The 14,567-nt window shown below is 57.4% G+C and overlaps 1 protein-coding gene across 1 annotated transcript in view; it reads right to left on the bottom strand.

Moving 5' to 3' along the window:
* PEPD (peptidase D) overlaps positions 1-14,349 on the bottom strand; it is a 109,522-nt gene extending 95,173 nt beyond the window's left edge. Inside the window, exons 1-3 of the mRNA XM_033127282.1 lie at positions 14,197-14,349; positions 6,525-6,708; positions 4,454-4,581 (exon numbers count right to left, since the gene is read on the bottom strand). Of these exons, the coding sequence (XP_032983173.1) occupies positions 4,454-4,581; positions 6,525-6,708; positions 14,197-14,213 (329 nt within the window). The 5' untranslated portion in view covers positions 14,214-14,349. The remainder of the gene's footprint in view (positions 1-4,453; positions 4,582-6,524; positions 6,709-14,196) is intronic.
* Between the last annotated feature and the right edge of the window lie 218 nt (positions 14,350-14,567).

Here is a 14,567-nt window from a genome sequence, read left to right on the forward strand (position 1 = left end):
CCAGCCAGCCCACAGGAGAGCCTGCTGCTGCTACCCGGATGTCCAGGAGGAAGGGAGTGCGGGTGCCACCCCACCAAACGCCCTTTGTCTTCCTCAGTGAGCTCGGATGACACACGGGGTGCACGTGGGGCCTCAAGGGCCAAAACTGCCCAACTAGCTACAGGCCTGGTTCTCAACAGGAATAGCCATCTGACAAACACAACCTGAAGAGCTGTGAGCATCTTTTCAGGCACTTCGCGTGTCATTCTTTTCTAAAGGGCAGAGATAATTAAGTTCGAATAGTACTTATTTTTTATGGTTTAGAGCTAATTATAGTAAAAATCATTTAAATGTCACCCTAAAGGATAATGCCATGTCAAGCCAGCTACTGGAGGCTCAGCCGCTATGATTTTGTTGGAGCTGACGGGAGAAGGAGTGGCACGTCCACGTGAGCCCTGCAGAGCTGGCTGGAGAGGTCACAGGGCCAGGCTGGTGGTGGCCACACCACCCTGCCGTCTACAGTTTAGGGTCCAGCAGGGCAGCTCATGCCAGATCCTGTCATATGAGAGATCTGAATACAAGCGGCTGGACCAGGAGAGGGTCGCGCTCAGCAGTAAAGCTAATCGCACCCCAGAAACTCTCCTTTCAAATGGGAGGGACAGCGTTGGTGGGAAAGAGGAAGGAGTACACCACTCAAAGGGGTTCGAGTCCTCCAGATGGAGCCAGAGTCCAGGGACCCAGTCCGCCTGGGCCTTCTCCCCCAGCGGCTGGGCCTGGCATGAGTGAGAGGAGGCCTTTCCCAGAACTCAGGGTCAGGGCTAATGCAGTGAGTGCCAACACGAGTGCAGGGCCTCCAGCGGGAAGGAGACATTCCATTAATGCCCACGGTGCAGACCTGATGGAGCCCTCTCGAAAATGAAATTTCCAAGTGCAGGGTTTGCTGGGTAGCTGACCACCTGCACGCGGTTAATGAATAAGTAACAGCGAAATTACAACAGTCATCATCCATTTCCAGTGGCCAGAGCCTGCCTTCAGCTACAAATGATGTCGTTGCCTTTCATTCTATTCACCGCACAACGCTGGGCACTAGCTCCAGAATGGTGGTCAGCAAGCTTTTCAAGATGCTATAAACGTGTCAGAAGATTTTTCCAAAGCCATGCAGGTGCCAGCTCCTCAGGACCACGCCCATGAGCAGATGGCACGGCAGCACTTCTCAGAGAGGCCAGGCAGTGGGAGAGTCTGTGGCTCTAGAAGGAGAGCTGATCAAAAGGAGGCCTGTCCGTGGTCAGCAGGGCCCAGTAGGGGCTCCCAACTGAGGATCCTAGCAAATGGCTGCCCAGGCCTTGGGCTGCCCGAGAACAGGTTCCCACCAAACCACCTGGGGTCAGAGCCAAAGGAATTCCTTCAGCCCTCTTCATGAAGACCTGTGTCCCCATTAGTGCCCCATGTGCCCTCCCAGAAGACAGAGGGAGCCGGAGCGAGGCCACCGGACAGGCTAAGGCTCCTTCAGTGACCCAGGTGTATGTATGGGGTGGGGGTCAGTGGCTGTGAAAAACCACACACAACATGCACCACCCCTGTGCACATACACCACCCACACACACACATCAGTTCCTCTATCAAACAAAAACGGGGCCTCAGGCCTGGAGGAAAATCACTACACCACTCCTGGGCAGTGCCCTTAGTGGAGTAGCACCCACCTGCCTACAAACCTCGGGCCAGGCTCACTGTCTCAAGCTCCAAGCCTGAGGCCTCAGGGACGGGAGCAGAACACGGCCAAGCCGCAAAGGCTCTAAGAGGGTTCCCCCCGACTTAGCCCAAAGTCGCTCCCCCTCTATGGGCACTGAAGCTGCCCAGCCTGTTTTTCCGGCCTGCTCAGAGAACCTGACATCCCAGCAGTCAAAGCTGCCATCAGCTAAGCCTGATTCTGGTGAAAATGATGGGGAATATTTTCACATCAGAAAGGCACCAGACTTTTTGTAAGCAAAGACTCCAAATAAAAAACAAATTTGCAGCCACTACCTTCCTGTCCCGAAAAAAAGGCCTGGAGTGAGGAACAGGCTGGAGACCAGGCTGCCCACAGACCCCTCGGCATCTGCGGCCGGCTGTGACAACAGCACCGGCGTTCACACAGGAAGTAGCAGATCTGAAGATGGGGGTGTTGTTTCCCTGGGCAATTTTATCTGCCAGATGGATTTTCAAAAGTCATCAGATAGAGACTCAAAAGGAAGCTGAGGAGCTGAAGGTCAAATGTTCCGTCTGGTGGGTTTTGATTGCAAAGGCCAGGTAATCCCATCAGCCTCCCTCCTCCCCAGCTCTATTGATTATGAGAACGTCTAGAAACAGCCACACACAATCAGATGGGCCACCCCCCAACTCCAGCCCCAAACAACCAAGCCCTCCGCCAGTGCCCTGTTACCATCACGCCCTCTCTCCCCAAGGCTCATGAGAACTAGGAGACAGTCGCACCAGAGAAGAGAAAGGGAAAGGACACAGCGGGGAGACAATGGCGGATCCCCCTGCCGTGGACCCCTCTGCCGTGGATCCCTCTGCTGTGGATCCCTCTGCCGTGGATCCCTCAGCCGTGGATCCCTCTGTCGTGGATCCCTCTGCTGTGAATCCCTCTGCCATGGATCCCTCTGCCGTGAATCCCTCTGCTAGGGATCCCTCTGCCATGGATCCCTGTGCCATGGATCCCTGTGCCATGCCACCACGCTGAGCACATTTCCTCTTAAAAACGGAGGTCGTTAAGGATTCAGCCGGGGACAGAATAAAGGTTGATGCCAAAGGTCATAGCAGGATGGGGAGGCAAGAACTGGGTTAGTCAGGAGCCACCTTCCCAGGGACACCCACGTCTCCAGGCCTGGATGTGCTGATCTAGCAGGAGGAGGGGCCCCCTATGAAAGGACTGAGGAGAGCCTCCCCCAGGCAAAACCTGAGGCCAATTTCTCTGCAGGCGTAAGATGCACTCTGGCAAAGTGGGCAGTCTACCTCGGAGGCGTCCTCCAAGCCCCCCTCCACATCCCACCCAGGCCTGGGGCAGAATGGAGTTGCTGGGGGCTCTCCCGGAGCCCTGCTCAGCCACGCCCAATGCCCTGCCTCTCCCTCTGGGAAGAAGGCAGCAGACCTTCCAGTGCCCACCCACCCTAATGCAAGCAAGGAGGCCAGTGGGAGCCTGCTCGGTACACAGAAACATGTATGCCATCCGCCCCAGGGGCCTCTGAGAGGCCAAAACGGAAGTGGCCACCCGGACATCCACCCCAAAGGCCAGCTGGATGGGCACGTCCACTCCCCAGGCCCAAGCCAGGTGAGCACGTTGCCAGGAAAACCCACCTGCTTCTTTGGTGCTGCCAATTCTCCTTAAAGCCACCTGTTTACAGCAAAGCTGAAGACTGAGGGCCTGGACCACGCACCCTACCAAGAGGGCTCAGAGCGCAACGTGAGGCCGCACTCCTCACCCAAGGATGGCAGAAGAGATACGTGGCAGGCCGACAGGAGGCTACGGGGTTGGCGCTGAAGGGCCGGTGGGGAAGGTGGCACCTGAAGCAGAGGCAGATCACGGGGCCTGCCTAGCCCTTGGCGCAGAGCAAGTCCCAGCAGCAGTCGGGTGCCTGGTCGTTCAAATCAGCCACAGACCAGCCAGCCCACCTGAGAGGTCAGGGACACTGGGCAGCGAAGGCTGAAATCCATACATTAGCCCAGAATAATCACTCTCCAGGCAGAAATGACACACTAGAAGGTGGTAAGCACTTAGCAGGACCCTCTGATCACATCAAGCACCCCAGTGAAGCATAGTTTCTGCTTCAGCCCCTCTGAACAGGCAGGAATGGCTCCCGGGACAGGTGGACACAGCGAAGGGCCCTGGAGCTGGCAGGTGCCACACATGATGGGGGAGGGGCATCTCAGCAAGGCCCAGGCCTCTGGTCCCACACTTCTCACACGGCGCTACCCCATCTCACAGGTGAGCCAGCTGAGGCAGAACCTGGATCTGTGGCTCCGTGGAGCTTACCGCAGAGGCAGGCACACAGCAGGCATCTAGTGAAGCCCTGTGGTTAATGATGAGATTCAGAGAAGGGCCTGAGGTGACCCTCCCCATTAAGAGCCAAATCCTTCCACTCCCAAGGCAGGGCCACCTCCCATGGGTGCCATGCGGGAGAGCTGAGCCAGGGGGGCCAAGGCTTCAGCCATTTTCACAAAGCTGGGAATCCCAGATTTCAAGATTAATAGATAGCACCTCCAAGCAAACATGCCCACAGTGTATCGCTCTGGCTCTGACACCCCTTCCCAACCAAGGGGACAGGGCTCTGGCCTAGAACAGGCCATCAATGGCCCTGACGGCTCACCCTCCCCGTTGCTACTCTTTCCCTCCTTGCCACCCACAGGCCGGGCCCTGCATCACCACTCCCAGCCCCACCGCACCCCCCGCCAGCCAGCAGTCAGCAGGCAAAGTCACATCGCCCGGACTGCTCCTTACTTTCCCATCCAGGTGGCATGGCTGGCAGGAAGCCTGGGCACAAACAGGGTCGACTTTCCAGTGTCAACGTCAATCACACCGTAGCAGTCTGGCTCGGTGACACCGAATGCCCAGTGAAAGAAGGACTCCTGTGGCGGGAACAAGGACCGTAGTTAGCCAGTCGGCAGGACAGAAACACGAGGGGCAAGGAGGGAGGTGGGGCAGCTGACCAAACACCTGCCTTCCTGCACCCCTGAGAGTCAGTCAGGCCTGCCATCCTGCGAGACTGACCCCCCGGCTCACACAGCCCTCCACCTCAGCACTCTGCCCCCCACTCCAGCCTGCCTGTCTCCTCCTTCCAGGATTTGGCGGGGGAAGCCTGGCTGGTCCCTCTCATGCCGCTTTGAGTATTCTCTGATGACGTGGGTTTCATGCACGTGCCCCCGCCCCAGCTCACCAACCACACCCCTTAGGCCCTTGATAGGGCACATAGAACATGGGTGCCCACGAGCACTACAGGTCGGGCTCAGCCCTGCCCATACCTCTCTGCCACCCACATCTCTCTGCAGTTCCTACTGCCCATAGGCAGGCAAGATGCCACCTTGACTTAGACACCCAAGCTAGACCCCTGCACGGAAATGGATTCCTCCATTTGGGACTTCTTACTTCCTCTTCCCACCCCCGGGGCAGCTCATGACTTCAGTGTTTTGCAATAAACAGTGAGCTACAATAACCTTATAAAGGTATCAAGAGGAGGAGGATCTCTTCTAAAATTAACCTTGCAGAACATCAGTAAGGGAGCCAACAGCTGAATTTAGGAGATCGGTTTTTAAACCACAGAATATGTAAACCTCAAGACGCATCAAGACTCCTCAGAAAAAGCTTATTTAGACCTCCATGTCTCTAGAACCAGGGGACTGCGGGCTTGAGGCGGCCGGAACAAAGAGGCAGAGAGAAGCCTTCCAGCAGGAGGCACTTTCAGTAAAAAACACTGCAATCACTCTCGGCAGAGATGTCAGCCAGTCGATCTGTGCCCTGTGGGGTGAACAGTCCAGCTGGGGAGGCCACGCCTTGCCACCTCCTTGCCACACTCAGCTCCCTGACCTGGATGTTGGACCGCTGTGTCCCCTAGGCTCTGCCTGCCCTAGAACATAGGGAGGTTCTAGAGTCCCCAGTGTGTCACACCCCAGCTCTGGGCATGGCAGGAAGGAGAAGAGCACACCGGATTGGGCGTCGGGAGGTGGGGTTCTAATTAATCCCAGCGCCACCCTCGGAGCCTGTTTCCTCATCTATAAAGTGGGTGCAATGCTAGGATCAACGAGGGGGGGGGCCAGCTCAGGGCCGCCCTGGTTTTCTCCGTGTAGCCCTCTGGCCAGCGGCTTGTTCTTATTCTTGGGAACTGAGCGACGCCAGCGATTCTCAGTCGAGGCCACCCCATCCAGGCTGGCTTCCTGCAGCTGGGCCACCTGCCACCCCACATGGCTGCAGAACCTCAAGAAGCCCCTGGACCACTTCCCAGGTGAGGACACCAAAGCACAGTGAGGCTCACAGGGTCAGCACGGACCCAGCCAGGACGAATGCCCAGGCCTCCGACTCCTGCTCAGCACCCTGCGCAGACGTCTCCTCCCGGACCTCTGCAGCCCCCGTCTGCCTTGCTGCAGAGCCTTCCCCATCAGCACCTCTCGCTGGCCACGGGCTGCCCGCCCGTCTTCTGCCACCCACTCCTGTGGATGCCATCCCCCCACCTGGAACACCGACCCCCAGCTCCACCTGTCAGAATGCACCATGGCCTTCAGGGACCACACCGGATGCTGCCCGCTCTGTGACGCTTTGCCTGCTTGCTCTCCCAGGAATAGCATCCTCCTGTCCTTGGACCTGCGACAGCTGACACCGGCTGGTGCCAGCTCTGCGCCCAGCCAGTGTGGGCTCCCTGGGCCCCAAGCCCTGGCCTATCTTTGGAGAACCTCTTCAGGGTCCTCCAGGGAGCAAAGTTGCCCGAGGCCCATCAGGCTGGATCCTAGCGGAGGGCAGACAGCTCACAGGAGGCCCAGTGCACGCTGGGAGGTGTGGGAAGCTGCTGGGGTGGGCTCACCTGGCGGAACACAACCCCCGTGTCAGTGCAGTAGCGCTGTGTCTCCTCCCCGCCTTGCAGCAGCACGAGAGAGGAGGCCTGCACGGCCGGGTTCTTTCGCAGACGCTCACACAGGCGCCGCCTGTTCAGGGCAAAGAGCGCCATGGGTACCTTCAGGGTTTCGTTCCCCAGCCAAAACGAAGGTCTGCAAAGACATGAGCACACACCGCCACACAGGCCTCTGTTAGCACCGCCAAGTACATCCGCCACCCTTGGTCTGACACGACCGGAAGGCCGAGCCTGCCATGAGACCCCCCCTAGCACATGGCAAGCTGGTCCAAGCTCGACTTGCTTGTGATCCGCACCAGGCCACCCGTGGACCCCAGGGGCTTGTCAACCACAGCCTCCCCTGCGACCCCTGAGCACTGAGCCACAAGGCAGGATAGGGACAGTTTGGGTCTGTTGCTTCAGTGGGCAGGTGAAGCCTGTGGAGGGAAAGCCTGCGATAGTTTGGAGACGTATTCTCTCAACTCCTGCCTTCCAGGTGCTGACCATCCTTGCGAAAAATGCATGCCCTGGCCCAGATAACACTGGATCCCTGCATGCTCCCATCTTCTCTGCAAGTCACAGACCTGGCAGCCAGGGCTGGCCATTCCTCACTTTGCTGGGACACTCACCTGTCCCCAACACACACACACACACACACCCAGGGCACCCAGCGCCAGCCCACCCTGGAGAGCGTGTGCCGAGTGACCAAGGGGGTAACATGGTGAGATGAGCCTGTGAATGGCAGCCTAGGGGTGCTGACCTTGAGGAGAGCAGCCAGCAAGGGGTGAGCTGCTGAGACCTCACACGAGGCTGGGCAGAGCCAGGCCTAGCAGAGCAGGTGGGTGTCTCCCTCCACCCCCATACTGGCTTCCCTTTCCACTAAGAAAACACAGCTTATCCTCCCAGCATCCACTCCCTAAACCCCACCTGCCGCCACCTGAGGCTTCTCCTCCACCTGGGTAAGGCCTGCCCACCCCCATATCTATTCCCCGCGTTGCTCCAGCATTAATTTTCCCCTCTTAGGATGATTCTCAGCATCCAGACATATATGAAAGAATCTCACCTGTCTTTTGAAAAATAAATCAAAACAGTCCCCTTGACGTTCAAGTTCCTGCAGCAGTCTAGTAGTAAATATCCTCTGAAGAGTCACCCAAGCCCGCTGTCCCCATGTCCTCGCCACCCATGCTCTCTTCAATCCACCCCACCCCCCTCCCTACTCTCTTCATTCCTCTCGACCACGCATCACTGCCTAACATTACATGCTGACTTGACTGTTGTCTCCCCAGGTAAAATGTAAGCTCCCGGACTGCAGCAGTCTAGTAGTAAATATCCTCTGAAGAGTCACCCAAGCCCGCTGTCCCCATGTCCTCGCCACCCATGCTCTCTTCAATCCACCCCACCCCCCTCCCTACTCTCTTCATTCCTCTCGACCACGCATCACTGCCTAACATTACATGCTGACTTGACTGTTGTCTCCCCAGGTAAAATGTAAGCTCCCGGAAGGTAGGCACCTTGCCTCCTTCCCAGCACCTAAAGGTGCTGAATGACAAAGTGTAAGAAGGAAGGGCTGGGCCCACACCAGCGGGGGGGGGGGGGTGGGCCCAGGGGGTGGAGGAGGAGTGGAGTTAGGCAGGTGCTCTCCGACCAGAGGGAGGGTGGGCACAGAGGTTGAGGAAGACGGAACAGCCCAGAGCTGGTGTTAGAGAGAGAGGGCTCTACCTGGGGCTGCAGTGAGAGCCAAGCCAGGCAGATGGAACCTTCTCTCACGGCACTGTGCCCTCAGAAAGGCCTGGGGCACCTCCTGTACTCACCTGGCCATGGGACCCTCAGAGCCAGGGCCACTTCTGCATCTTGGCTCCAATGCCACCATCTCAGGATGGTCGTCCCTGGCTTCCCTCTAAACTGTCAGCTCTCTCCCCTGCACTGGGCTAGGTTTCCTCCACTGTCCCCTGCTCTGTGCCCGGGGCCTGAGGACTTCGTCAGCATGCTCCCTGCATCTGGCAGCCAGGTGGATTTAACCAGGGGGAGGCACCGCAGGAGACGGGGGAAGGTGGGGGGCAGGGAGGACGCCCTCAGTCACCTCCCTAGGTGAGGCTCAGCGCCAGCCCACCCTGGAGAGCGTGTGCCGAGTGACCAAGGTCGACCTTGCAGGTCGCTGGCTGCAAGGACACGTTCCCCTGCCACCACAAATGCAGCCTGTGTTTCCTGGGGCTCGTGGTGAGGTCCACCTCTGCCCCAGAGGGTAAGCCCTGTGCAGACAGACACCTGGGTCTGCTCTGCTCACTGCTGTGCCCTGTGCCTGCACCCTGCTCACCACACAGCAGGTGCTCAAGAAATATTTGCTAAATGAACAACGGTCACGACGTAGGGCCACACACACAGCTGCCACATGAGCCCCAGCAGGGCAGGAAGCAGACCCCTCAAGCCCAGCCTGGCCAGGAAGGGTGGAGAGGTCGTGTACAGCCTCCACATGCTGACAGGACTCGAGTCTCCCTCCCCTCCACTCCCCTTCCTGGCATAGGCCCTCACTCACCCTCCCAAGAGGGTGGACACAAGGGGCCAGGGCTTGTTGGGCCACTTTCCTGCCAGGCTCGGCCACAAGGATGAAAGGGCAGAGGTGACAGCTCGCCAACATGCCTGCATCCCAGCTGGCCACGCTGCCAGGGACTGAGAGTGCAGCCGCCAGCACCCCTGCAGTGTTCCTCCCAGCCCCTCACCTCTTTCCCCTCACTCAGCAAGCCCGTGAAGTGGGGCGGGTACAGGGAAGAACCTCGTCTCTACAGACTCCCCCACAGCACAGAGGTAACGACACCAAGGCACTGCTGAGAAGGTGCCCGGGCCAAAGGCGCCCAGATCGGAGAGGCCGCCACAGCACAACGGGCTGAAAATGCCTAACCTCGGCCTGCAGAGCCCAGCCCTGCCCACCTCATCCTCCACCACTCCTGGCCCCCTGCTCAGCCTCCCTCCCCGAACACACCAGGTGCCAGCTCCACTGGGCCTGCCACCATGCCCCCACCTGGAAGGGCTGGGCTTCCTCTTGTCTAGGACCTTCTGAGAGACCTAAATCCCTCAGGGCACCCAGACTGGTGCCTTCCGGCCCAAGGGCCAAGCAGCCCAGGTCAAGACCAGAAACTTGATAAGGCACTTTCTCTACGAGTGTCTGCTGCTACTGAGAGAAAAATTGACAATATTGCCTAATCCTCCGTGGGGCTCAGCCAGAACAGAAAAGGGCAGCCCAGCCCGAGCCACCAGGCAGGCTGCTGTGCTGCAGTGACTCTTTACTGCAGGGCACCTCCTGAATAAAGGTTTATAAAGATATGCCCCTTTGAGTTCTTGTGGCATAAACCAAACCCCCAAAGAGAATGTTCGGCCCAGAGCCAATGCAGGTGACGTCTCCCTGCGAGTTGAGCAAAAGCAGCACTGGTAAAACATATTCAGCTGGTTTCTGCTGGCAGTTTTGTTAATTGGCACCCGGGATTTAAAAGCCAAAAACCAGGTCATCCCCAAGTCCCAGTGTAATAAGGCCTGCTTTCCCGCAGGCAGCGGAGGGTACAGGCAATGCCAGGGAAGACAGCAAGGGCTGGAGGGCAATAACCCCAGGGCATCAGAGAGCCACACAGAATAAGCCCTGGCCCCCACAGGCCAGCTCGCCCCCGGCCAACCACCAGGGCCCAGGCAGCAGCCAGTGCCCAGGAGTGGGGCAGCCCCCAGGAAAGGTGTGATCCTGCTGCCCCCACAACCCGTCCCAGTGCTCCCAAATTGTTCCCACCCCACCAGACTGGTACTAAGCCACCCCATTCTTTGCCCTCAGTGATTCCGCGTGGGGCTCTCACCCAAGGAACATGAACCCCTGGGGATTCACGCATAGAATTTAGGGACTCCATCTACTTGGATGGAAAAAAATTATACATTTATTTCCTCTAACCTCTCATTCAAATTTACATTTTCTTCACTTATTAACGTAAGCAACTAACCGCAACAGGATCAGCAGTGTGTGAATCTGTCACCACCAGAAATCACAGGTATTTTTATATCACGCTATTGATGTCACAATATCTCAAAATATCACTTCTGCTCTCACTCTTCAAAATGAAGGTGGTTATTAGACCTGCTGCTTTTTTATTCCTGAACGTGTTAATAAAGAAGCACATATTACTATACCACACATTCATTTTTTAACATTTTGATAACCGTATTGCAATATAACTGGTTTTCCTTGTAATCCTCTATATTTTCTCTCACGCATTTACAAACATCATGCTGAGAAGGGTGTGAAGGTCTCACTGATGCCCACGCAGTCCATGGCACAGATAAGGACAAGGCTTCTGCCCTAGAACGTGACGCCACGTCTGGATGGGACCATGCTGCCAAGGACCAGGCTGCTTCCTCACCCTCAGCCTCCAGCTCTGGCCTGGCACCAAGCCCACTGGCTGGCTGTCAGTGAGTCCGGCCCGCCCGCCTTGGCTGCAGGGCCCTCTGGCAGCTGGTCAACATCTCCCACCCTGCCTTCCTCCCTCCAGAGGAGGGTCAGGGGGTCTAAGCCACACAGGGACTGAGAGAGGGCTGTGTGGAGTCAGGACCAGGCTGTGGAAGGGCAAAGGGGCACTCACTGGCCAGCCTGCCTCCCACAGACCCACCCCCAGGGTCAGCCTGATGCCTCTTGGCCAGGAGTACAAGGTTCATATCAGGGTGGAGACGGGCTTTAATCCAGAATGTGACTCCTCCAGGTGCTTTCTCTACAGAAAGAATGCTGACTTCAGAGTGACCTATGACCCAACAGGTACACACCCAGGGCAGCTCACCTGCTGCTTCTCACTGGGCAAAGGCTCTCTGGATAGCTGCTCCCTGGGAGACATTCAGTTAAAGAATTAAACATATTTCTTCATCCTACTCAGAATTCTGTCCCCCTCCCACCCACAACTCACTGAGAGCCTCCCAGAAAGCGGGATGGCATGTTGGACTAAGTTAGAGTAAATCCCTCTTGGACTTCATCTGGCACCATGTCACCCAGCACCAATCACAGGGTGGCACATGGCTCTGGAGATACAAACTGGACCGGTTCCTTGGCTCCAAGGATGCCAGCAGAGGCATGAAGGGCAGTAAGCCCTCACCCAACCACAATGCGCAGGTGTGCAGATATGGCAAAGCATCCTGCCAGCGGGAAAAACTAGGACTCTGGAGCTCTGAGCAGGAAGTCTTTACTTGAAATCAGAGGGAGGGGGCTCGGGAAAGGCTTCTAGAACAGGAACCATCTGAGCTGGGCCTGCAAGTATGTGAACCATTATGTTAGAGGACGAGGGCACTCCAGGGCCAGCAGGTCAATGGGCAAAGGGAAGAAGAGAAAGGAAAAAGTCACGTGGGGGAGCAGATGCAGGCAGGTCTGGCTGCAGCAGAGAAGGCTCATCTCTGTCCATGGAAAGCTCAAGGCGCGGCTGAAGGAGAAGGCAGGGCTCCCTCCCACCAAGTGACGTGGGATAGGGGCGGGGGTGAATTCAGGCAGACCCTCTGGGGGCTGTGGGACCCTCTGTCTCAGACTTGAAGTCCCTGCCCAGGCTGGTAGGACAGAGCAGGATAAACACTGACACATTCCCCAAGGTAGTATTTCGAACTTCTAGTTGAATCTGAGGTGCTACCTTAGGGCTTGCACTGCTCCCCAAATCATATGGAGCACACCCCAATCACCCAGGACTCTCACAGCCTCCCCAGGGGAACAGCATGACCCAAGCTCTGGTAGAAGTCCTGCGGCCATGACTACGGTGTGGTGTCCCGTATGCCTGACACGTTGATCTGTCCTGTTTGTGCAGCCGACCACTGAGCTTTGCTGGAAACACACTCCAAACTTCCTCCCCTTAAGGAAGATGCTGGGACTTGATCTCAGGCTTAAAGTGTCCAGCATGGCAGCCTGCTACCAGCATGGGATGGCTCTTGCCAAGGAGGCCCTGTCGGGCTCTGGACTCTCCCTGCACCTGTCAGGTCTCCCTTCCAAAAACACGTCTCTAGAAGACCTCTGTCACTCTGTTTTACCCCCTTGCCCACACCATCAGCTTTACTACAAGAGCCCTCCTTCCAGGATTCGGCCGGTTTCTGGCTCATTCAATCACCAGCTTGGCTCCTCTGTACTTTCAGGAGAGCAGCAAGCTTCAGACCAGCATGGAGCCCTGAACCCAAATGCAGCCTCTGAACTCTGTGTGACCAACTGGCCAGCTCAGATCTAAGGGTAATAGACCCACACTTAAATACTGATCTATACTCTACTGCTCCCTCTGCTCTTTAAGACAGTGTCATAGGCTAGGTTCAAGGATCTGACCTGAGGTTCCTTGACACTCACCCGGGACTTCGCATGCACAGTGCTCTGTGTGAGGGGTGCTCAAGGACTAGCACAAATTTGTCCAGCAAGTGAAGCCTACCCACACTCTCCCCTGAACTCAGAACCCGTGCCTCCGTGGCACACACCAAGACCAGAGGCAGGCATATGGATGACAGAGTCCCTGTGTCCATCTGCCCCAGTGGTCCATGAGCACCTAAGGGTAGGCCCAGTACTGTTCGTGGAATACAGCAGATGCCCACTAAATGTTTGATTTGTATGCCCTAAGCTATCCCAACCTGGAGGGCCAAAGGAGGAGGCCACTTTCTGTTGCTATTCTTCCCACCTCCCAAAAAGAAAGGTTCAATCAGACTACCAGGTCCCCCATTCTGATCTGTTCCCAGCCTCACATCTGGGGCAGGGCTCCCTCTCTACCTCTACCCTTCACACTGTTCCCAGTATTGGACCTCCTCCAGACCTCACAGACAGCCCAACGGAGCGATCATCTAAAAAGCAGATCTGAGCACATTAAAACCCTTTGAGGGCTCCAGCCCCTCAGACAAAGTCTGGAGAAGCCATCTGGGGCACCACACCCTCCAGCACAGGAAGGCACCCCCCTCTTCGCTGTCCCTAGAACACTCTGAACTCTCAACCTTTGCTCAAATGTTCCCTCATCTGGGACACTTTCCAAGGCTTCAGTGAGCCCATCTGTCCATACTTTCTCCCACTAGGACCACTCACCCATTCTTTCACGCAGCAGCATTATGTGTGCAAAGCACTGTACTATGAGACCCAGCAGTGAACCAGAGGAAGGCCCTGATTTTACGTTCTAATTGCGAAGACAAGAAACAAACAAAAATAAATGTACTATATAGTTTGTCATATAGTGAGAGGGGCTACAAAGAGTACGACAGGTGCTTAGGAAAGGCTTCTCTGAGGAGGTGACATTTGGACCCAGACGGAAGTGGGCAAGTGCCCCGCTAGGGAGGGGATTCCAAGTCCATCTCAAACCACTGCCTCCTCCCTGGAGCGCCCGGAGCCCTGGCACCCTGGCAACGCCGCCTTCCCGTCTGAGGTCGTGGCCGTGAACGCGCGTGTCGACCTGAGCCCCCACCTCGGCCACACAGTGGGGATGCCGCATCCCGCGGGTCCGAGGACCAGTGGGCAGCGGGGAGGTGAGCTGCGGGCACAGCGCGGACGCTGACTCGGAGGGCGCAGCCACCGCCCTGAATGAACAAGCGCTCTGCCCACGGTCACCCAGCGCACCCACTGTCCAGACAGGACGCTCGGGATCCCTCTCTGCGCCTCCAGGCGAGGGTCAGGGACCGCAGCAACACTCACCGGGTGGCCGCCGCCATGTTTGCCCGGCTCCGGCGTCACGTGAAGTGCGGCGTCAGCTGAGCCCGGCGGGGTCTTGCTGCAGGGGGGCGCGGCCTGGGCGGGGCCGGGAGTCCCGGCACCGCCCCTTCCAGCGTCCGGCCCCTCTGGACCCGGAGGGGCGGAGCCCTGGAGGGAGAGAAGAATAAATCTACGTCTCTGCTCGCGGGCTTCTGGGTGCAGGCGAGGGGCGGGGCCGGGGTGGGGTTGCAGAAGCCTCTCCCGAATAGGAAGGTGTGTCCCTAGGCGGTGGATACCTCGATTCGGCCCTCGACCTGGCGTCTCAGCCAGCCCTGCAAAATACACCGTGGGAGAGGGAGCCTCCGACCCAATCT

Source organism: Rhinolophus ferrumequinum, chromosome 15 (assembly GCF_004115265.2).
Source record: "Rhinolophus ferrumequinum isolate MPI-CBG mRhiFer1 chromosome 15, mRhiFer1_v1.p, whole genome shotgun sequence".
Taxonomy (NCBI): domain Eukaryota; kingdom Metazoa; phylum Chordata; class Mammalia; order Chiroptera; family Rhinolophidae; genus Rhinolophus; species Rhinolophus ferrumequinum.